The 9,511-nt window shown below is 38.3% G+C and overlaps 1 protein-coding gene across 1 annotated transcript; it reads right to left on the bottom strand.

Moving 5' to 3' along the window:
* Window positions 4,632-6,238, bottom strand: LOC109233707 (tyramine N-feruloyltransferase 4/11-like). Its single transcript, XM_019399573.1, has 2 exons — window positions 5,858-6,238; window positions 4,632-4,688 (listed from the first exon to the last, which is right to left on the bottom strand). Exons 1-2 carry the CDS (start codon window positions 6,236-6,238, stop codon window positions 4,632-4,634), a joined length of 438 nt encoding a protein of 145 aa, XP_019255118.1.

The following is a 9,511-nucleotide window of genomic DNA, read 5'->3' as shown; positions in this document are numbered from 1 at the left end:
TGGTAGGCGTACCACCCGCTCCCATTTCATTATATCTTGTGGTAGGCGTACCACCCGCTCCCATTTCATTATATCTCGTGGTAGGCGTACCACCCGCTCCCATTTCATTATATCTTGTGGTAGGCGTACCACCCGCTCCCATTTCATTATTTCTTCCCATTTCATTATATCTTGTGGTAGGCGTACCACCCGCTCCTATTTTATTTTATCTTTCATCAATTATAAAAGAATGTCGGCCAGGAAATAATAAGGAAACAACAACGTCCCGGCAAGAGAATAATAAGGAAAACAACAATATTCCGGCAAGGGAGTCAACAACAAGAATAGACACGTCACGGCAAGGGAACCAACAGTAAGAATCAAATATGTCCCAGCAAGGGCATCAGATATAACCAAACTTGTATCGACAATTAACTTCACAATGAAACCCCAACCACACAACAAGACATAATAAACAAGTGAGAACTACACCGACAACCACAACAGTTGGACATGTAACCTATTTGCACGAAGTCATAGAGGAACTCACAATCAAGAAGTATCCAAACAACAAGAAGGACAATCACTTCAATCAAGGCAATTAAGGGTTAATGCAACACGTAGGAATTCAAGGAAAGCTAGCAATATCATTTGGAGCATATAGAGACAATTTAAGCAATTATCAAACTCAATCATAACGAAATACTCTCCACATTGAACATAAGGACCTACGAACCCTAGAGCATATTTTCCACAATTACGTCCGAGCACACACTCGTCACCTCGCATGCACGGACTACAATTAGCATAGAAGACTCAATTCCTAAGGGGAAGTCTCCCACACAAGGTTAGGCAAGATACTTACCTCAATCCGGCCAATTCAATACTCAATTTAGCTTTTAGTTTTTCCAGTTCATCAATGCTTGGCTCAATCTAGCCAAAAACGACTTGAATACATCTAACAATGCAAGAGAAAATAATTCCAATTAACAAAGCTATGATTCTTATACAATTTGCGAAAAGTCAACTCCCCGGGCCCGCACCTCAGAACCCGACAAAATTTACAAAAACCGAATACCCATTCCGATACGAGTTCACCCATACGAAAATTATCCAATTCTGATACCATTTGGTCCTTCAAATCATCCTTTTACATTTCTGAAAGATTTCATAATTTTCCCCAAATTCCATCCCAAATCACGAATCAAATGATGAATTCAATGATAGATTCATGTATTCTAGCCAAATCCGAGTTAGAATCACTTACCCCGTTGAATTTCATGAAAAACCTTCGAAAAATCGCCAAAATCCGAGCTCTCTAGGCCAAAATATGAAATAAAACCCTAAACCTCGTATTTATAGCTCACCTCCCGGATTCCACCAATGCTGACCGCACAAAATCGAGTGTGGTCCGCACTGGAGTAGTGCTGGCCGCACAAAATCCATTGCCCCCGCGGTGGATTTTGACTGCAGTGACATGCCTTAGTATTTTGGACTTAACTTTTGCTAAAGATGTCCAAATGCCTATTATAATATGTTTCTGAAAACTAGATTCAAATATCTACAACTTTCGTGTTTGAATCATCCCCAAATTCCTTGTAGATAAAAAGATATGAGCCTCCGAAGTTGGACCAACGACCTGCAGATTCTTCATGACCGCGGACCGCGGACCATTTTCAGCGGCCGCACTAAATCCACCGCGCCCAGCACTAAATCCACCGCGCCCAGCGCTAAAGCTTCTGCCCCCATCCATTTTCTAAGTTCCGGAATGTTCGGACTCGCTCAAAACTCACCCGAAACACACCCGAGGCTCCCGGAACCCCGTCTAATCACACAAACAAGTCATATAACCTAACACGGACTCGCTCGAGGTTTCAAATCACATAAAACAACAACAAAACAACGAATCAAACCAAAAATCAAGATTAGAAATTTCCAAATCTTCAAACATCAAACCTCATGCCGAGACCTATCAATTCCACTGGGAATAACGCCAAATTTTGCAGACAAGTCCAAATTGACATAACAGAGCTGCTCCAACTCTCGGAATCGCATGCCGACCCTGATATCATAAAAGTCAACTATGGTCAAAACTTTAACTTTTCCAACTTTCGCCGAAACACCTCAAATTACCCTACGGACCTCCAAATCTGAATCCGAACGCGCTCCTAAGTCCAAAATTACCATACGAAGCTATTGGGATCACCCACGACCCATTCCGGGGCCGTTTACTCCAAAGTCCAATTCCGGTCAAATTTTCACTGTTTAAACTTCCATAACTAGGTTCCTTCCTCTAATTCAATTCTAATTCATCCGGAAACCGAATCCAACCATGCACACAAGTCGATATACATAATGTGAAGCTGCTCGAGACCTCAAACTACCAAAGCGGGCGCAATTGCTCAAAGCGACCAGTCGGGTCGTTACAACATGTGGCATGAGTTAACCAAGCTAGACTTCTTTGTGCTTATTGCCTGCTACTTATCTTTTCATGATGCCAAAAGGAGGAAAAATAATTGAGGGGGAACAAGATGGGGAACAGATTCAGGGGGAATACAGGAGATGCAAATGTCATTCTGGTTCTTAGGGGGAACTTGAATTATAAGTTTGTCATCATCAAAAAGGGGGAAATTGATAGGTTATATGTATCCCTGTTATATTTTGATGATCTAACAAACTTATTGTTAAGAACCAGATAAGGAACTTGTTACACATCCTGAAGTACTTAAGATCAACAAGTCTTCGGTCGGGGACGTGGTTCAACTCTTCAGAGTTAAAGGAACAACAGGGGTCACATATGGTTACCAGTTCCCGTGGTGACTGTACATGTCAACTCCCCACAGTTGTAAAGTTGCTGCATACACACGCAATAGTGCAAAAACAGTGCAACAGTCAACTTTATGGGGAATGCCCTTTACCTAACTTGCTTGCATCATTCAAGTGATGTCACAAATGAATTATTAACATCAAGCAAAGGTAAAACAAATAACTTGCACATTGAAGATTCTATCAAGCATTCTCTCAAGTCTGTGTCAATCTTGCAAGTGATTCTCAAGGGCATCAAGATTAAAGAACAACATCACGAAGGACCAGTTTCCTGTATTGAGTCATTACATGTCCTTAGTTGTGTTGCACCTTTGTTAAAGCACTTTACTTGTAATTCCTACTTAGCTAGTTAGAAGCATTGTATAGGAAACTTTTGTAGATCATAAACCTTAGTGTTTGTGTCTTGGCTAGAGTTAGTCGGGTTGTAAACCTCTGTAATAGAGTTAATACAAAGTGGCTTAATAGAGTTGTTACAAGTTAGTGAGGGATTAAGAGGTTAATTCCTAGGTTAGAATAGGTTGTAATCTGAAGTTTGCTCAGTAGTGAAGTTGAAATCCTACAAGGGTAGGTCGTGGTTTTTAATCCCGTGAGCTGGGAGATTTCCACGTAAAACTCCATTGTGCCATTTACGTACTACGGTGTGTATGTGTGTTCTGTAGGATTTAATAGAGAACTTGATTCTCTATATAGTTTGGTGGGACCCTTAATTTTAATAAGATATTGAACTTTAACTGCATCCAAAGAGAACCAACATCTAACCCTTTTAAATTTTTATGTCCCTTCCTGGATATCCGATAACTCTTTCAAATCTTTAGCAATTGGAGAAAAAAGTAGTAAATCTTTGTGGTTATTTCAATGATAATCTTTAGATTATTTAAATTAATACTATTCCCTCCTCGATAAAATCTCATAACATTCTTGTAATTTAACTACCAGAGTGCCTTCAAAATCAAAAGCATATTTCCATTGAAAAGATATTTTTTATCACATCGAAAAATGATAGATATGGAAAACAAAAAGAATAAGAATCATGATAAATTCCATGTACTCTTTTTCTTTTCCAACTTCAACTTCATGATACNCTGACAAAAGAGAATGTTGACCACGGGAAACAGTTTGAGGACTGGAAGGAGAGACTACTCAACGAGCTGGTGTCAGCTAGTGCTCGAATGGACATCCTTCTTAGAACCCTTGCCTCTTCATTTGGGCCTTCTCCTTCCAGTGCTCCCTAAAAATTGTTCCCTTCCCAGTGTCAAGATTCCTAGTGTCTGTCCTTTATTTTAGTCTTAATGATGTTTATGACTGGTACCTTTTTTTGTTATTTATATTTTGTGGATGTGTTGGTAACAATGGAACTGCTCCCTGCTTAATTATCCAAAATTAATGAAAGTTTCGTCCTTTTGATGTGTATGCCTTGTTCTTCTTCTATGTTTTTAGTGATGACCGTGTGCACACATGTGGCATGAGTTAACCAAGCTAGACTTCTTTTTGCATATTGCCTGCTACTGATCTTTTCGTGATGCCAAAAGGAGGAAAAATAATTGAGGGGGAACAAGATGGGGAACAGATTCAGGGGGAATACAGAAAATGCGAATGTCATTCTGGTTCTTAGGGGAACTTGAATTATAAGTTTGTCATCATCAAAAACAGGAAAATTGATAGGTTATATGTATCCCTGTTATGTTTTGATGATCCAACAAACTTATTGTTAAGAACCAGATAAGGAACCTGTTACACATCCTCAAGTACTTAAGATCAACAAGTCTCCAGTCAGGGACGTGGTTCAACTCTTCAGAGTTAAAGGAACAACAGGGGGACACATATGGCTACCAGTTCCCGTGGTGACTGTACATGTCAGCTCCCCACAGCTGTAAGGTTGCTGCCTACACACGCAATAGTGCAAAAACAGTGCAACAGTCAACTTTAAGGGGAATGCCCTTTACCTAACTTGCTTGCATCATTCAAGTGATGTAACAAATGAATTATTAACATCAAGCAACAGTAAAACAAATTACTTGCACATTCAAGAATCTATCAAGCATTCTCTCAAGTCTGTGTCAATCTTGCAAGTGATTCTCAAGGGCATCGAGAACAAAGAACAACATCACGTAGGACCAGTTTCCTGTATTGAGTCATTACATGTCCTTAGTTGTGTTGCACCTTTGTTAAAGCACTTTACTTGTAATTCCTACTTAGCTAGTTAGAAGCATTGTGTAGGAAACTTTTGTAGATCATAAACCTTAGTGTTTGTGTTTTGGCTAGAGTTAGTCGGGTTGTAAAACTTTGTAATAGAGTTATTACAAAGTGGCTTGTAATAGAGTTGTTACAAGTTAGTGAGGGATTAAGAGATTAATTCCTAGGTTACAATAGGTTGTAATCTGAAGTTTGCTCAGTAGTGAAGTTGAAATCCTACAAGGGTAGGTCGTGATTTTTAATCTCGTGAGCTGGGAGTTTTCTAAATAAAACTCCATTGTGTCATTTACGTACTGCAGTGTGTGTGTGTGTGTGTGTGTTCTGTAGGATTTAATAGAGAACTTGATTCTCTATATAGTTTGGTGGGACCCTTAATTTTAATAAGATATTGAACTTTAACTGCATCCAAAGAGAACCAACATCTAACCCTTTTAAATTTTTATGTCCCTTCCTGGATATCCGATAACTCTTTCAAATCTTTAGCAATTGGAGAAAAAAGTAGTAAATCTTTGTGGTTATTTCAATGATAATCTTTAGATTATTTAAATTAATACTATTCCCTCCTCGATAAAATCTCATAACATTCTTGTAATTTAACTACCAGAGTGCCTTCAAAATCAAAAGCATATTTCCATTGAAAAGATATTTTTTATCACATCGAAAAATGATAGATATGGAAAACAAAAAGAATAAGAATCATGATAAATTCCATGTACTCTTTTTCTTTTCCAACTTCAACTTCATGATACCTTTTTTTTTTGCGCAACCAATTTTATTGTCCCAATGCCTAATAAACATATGGATGACTGCAGCAGTTGAAACTAATGAGAGATGTTGGAATACTGTTGAATCTTCTCACCATACAATTTGCAAAGTCTATATTCAGGAATGTAATGAGCTCCCATTTTCTCGTAAATTTCATACTCTTTTCATTCCAATCAGCCACCAGCGAATCAACCATCCCCATTCCATTACTTGCAGCATCCGATGCAACAGCAGAAAATAACATTTTCCCAAAACCCAAACCCCTATAACAATTCCTCACAAACAACTGGTCCAAATATACACCGGATTTCTCAAAGAAATCATTGTAGCTTTGATAAACCAGCACATGACCCGCTACATAAATATGATAACCATTAAATTTGGACCTCAGAGTCTCAAATTCCGGGTCAATAATTGGGGTCTCAAGATTGATATTTTTCTTGATGACAGGGTTGAAACTGAGGTCTTGGGCCATGGTATTAGGAAATGGGTTGGGTGAGACCTCAAGGATAAGAGCAGTGAAAGAATGATAAGGTGGGGATTTGGATAAGAAATTGGAAAGAGAAGTCTCTGTAGCACTGAAGACATCTGACAGGTTATGGTAATTGACATTTGGGAAATGAGTTTGTGAAGATGTGGCACATCTGGCTCTTTGACAAGACGAATTCTGACGGAGATTTGGTAGCTGAAGATTATGTTTTCTTGCTCCACAACCGTTGTGTTGTTGCTAATGGTGGAGTTAGGAGTGGTATTTATACCGAAGGAAATCAAGGTTTGCATGACAATTATCTCTTGATTTTTAGAATCTGATTATGTATTTAATAGTGTTTAGCAGCAGTCAGTGTGATATTCAGTGAATTAGATTATGTGACATCTGATATTATTTCAGCTTTGACCAGGTAGCTTACATCGAATAAGTACAAGCGCAAATTAAAGAAATTGAGATGAACACACGGACATCATAGATGCTCTCGCGACGTAAATTTTTTTATACAATTACGTCACTTAAAAATTAATTGCAGTTAATTTTATTTATTATTATAAATTAATAACCTAGAATAAATGGTTAAATTATGTTGACAATATAAAAATTGTCGTCTGTGTAAATAATAAATCCATTATATTAATATCATTGTAAGTGAGTTTTTGATCATCTGCACCTACTTTTTTCTCTCTTATGATTCGTAACGATGTATACAATATCGTTTTTAAAAGACGTTTATATTGGGAGTTGGAATCGAGGGAATACTTGATATATAAATACTCTATATAAAATATTTACACTAACAACAAAAGTTACTTTCTAAACTAAATTAATTATTTAAGACAAAAATAAGCGAATTTAAAAAAATAAAAAATAAATAAAGTGGTGGACTATCGGATATTGAGGTCCACAAATTTTGATTTGGCTATTTTGAGCATACATAACGTAATAGCTTAATTTTGAGCATTAACGGTGTCAAAAATATTTACTCCTTTTGATCAATTTAAACAATAATTGTAGTTTATTCTATGGTACAACCGCGCGACAACCGTTCATAAGCACCATGGCAACTTGTGCCTAGCCTTAGATCTCTCAAAAGTACAGTTACTGAACTGAAATGACATAATGTCCTTCCACAAGGCGACGACAATAGTCAAATCAACTACGCTAGGAGAAGCATCCCGTACCACCTCTGTGGTACCATTAAAATTCTTCAATTCTTGATTTATAACAAGCGGTTCGCGTCGCATAAGATTGAGTAGGAAGGAAACAAGGCATAAGCCTCAAGGAAATCAAATCGCACGATGAGGAATCAAGAAGGGAAGTGCTCCTAATAGCCCTGTATCCTCCCGAATATAAGTACAGACGGCTCCGTACCGATCCGGGAGACTCTACTAGACTTGCTCATGACTCGTGAGACCTACGGGAACCTAGTGCTCTGATACGATGTTGTCACGACCAAAATTTCACTAAGGGTCGTGATGACGCCGGACACCACTGTCAGGCAAGGCAACCAAAATACTTAGTAAATTCTCGTTTTGATAATTTTGAAAACCATAGTTTTTTTCCTTCAATTTTACCAGTAAAGATAATCATTTCTATTCAAGTATGAATGTTAAGGAATTAATGCAAGATATAATACAAGATATCCCATAATCATCCCAGAACCCGGTGCCACAAGTGCATGAGCTATCTCTAGGAAATAATATAATACAACAACTGCCCGGAATACATATAGGACAGAAAGTAAATATGGAAATCTGAAAGAGACTCTGCTTGCTGCGGGTCGTCTCGAGGAGTGCAGCTCACCTAAGTCTCTGTATCAACCATGCTGCTACGCCCACTAGGCCGCTAGAGATGCAGGTGCCCGTGCAACAAAAATGCACAGCAAGTGTAGTATGAGTACGAAAACAACGTGTACTCAGTTAGTATCCCGCCTAATCTCAAAGAAGTAGAGACGAGAGGTCGACTTCGACACTTACTAGTGGTCCAATGATGATACATCAATAATATAACAAGTCGAGGGTTTATATAAACATGATGTAATTCAATAGAGTGAAGCAAGTAAACAATTCTTTCTTTTATCTGAAAATTTCCAATTTCCTTTTTCATCATTTATACATATATTCTCAAGACGGGAAGAAGCAATATCAATTTCAGTAAAATACAAGGCAAGCAATACAAGCATGCGCAAATCATGCCGAGAACGTACGGCCCGATCCAACAATATTTAAACTATGCACTGCCAGAGGGTCGAATGGCGCGAACCATAGATGCATCTATTACCCCGCTCGTGAATCATACATGCGACGCGGTCAAATACAAATAAACAATCACCCTGCTCGCGGACCATACATGCGACGCAGGTACACATAGAAACACATAATCAAACAGTCAATCAAGACTTCATCTGGGAATCAATTGTACATGGAGGTGTACATTTCTCTTTTACAAGTCAAGAAAATAAAGTTTAACTCTTTTTAGAAAATTATTTGCCACTACGATATGATTAAGCAATTTAAACCATCAATAAAGTTACAATTATTCCAAGTAAGCATGTTTTTGAGTCCTAGACTACCCGGACATAGGCATGATAGCAGCTACGTACGGACTCTCGTCACCTCGTGCATACGTAGCCCCCACAAATAGCAACACATATGTTCAATTAATTCACCTATGGGGACAATTCCCTCTTACAAGGTTAGAAAGGAGACTCACCTCGCTCCGAAGATCCATGACCGACATTCATTCCACGCCCTTCCGAAGACTCGAATCGAGACACAATGCTCCAAAACTAGCCAATAATTATGCAAATCCATTAATAGATGCTCAATTACCCATTACGATCCAATTTATAACAAATTCCTAACCCCGATCAACAAGTTGACAAAATTGCCCTCGGGCCCACGTGCCCGGATTCTGAAATTTTTCGAAGATAAAGTTTACCCATAACCTCACGAAATCAAATATATAATTTACTCTTAATTTCATGCCCAAAACCATGGTCAAAATCCAAGAATATCAATTTTCTAGGTTTTCCCTCAAACCCCAAGTTTCTACCAATTTTCATGATCAAATCCGTAACAAAACCATGTATTTAGCTCACAAGGGATGAAATTAACATACCTCATGTTTGAATGATGAAATCCCTCTCTTGGAGCTCTTCAAAAATCGCCCAACTAAAGTAAAAATGCAGGAAAATGGCCAAGACCCCCGATTTTAAAGAATCTTACTGCCTCCAGCAATACTGCACCTGCGGTCAAA

This window comes from Nicotiana attenuata, chromosome 10 (assembly GCF_001879085.1).
Source record: "Nicotiana attenuata strain UT chromosome 10, NIATTr2, whole genome shotgun sequence".
NCBI lineage: Eukaryota > Viridiplantae > Streptophyta > Magnoliopsida > Solanales > Solanaceae > Nicotiana > Nicotiana attenuata.
This window is presented reverse-complemented; position numbering and strand designations above follow the sequence as displayed.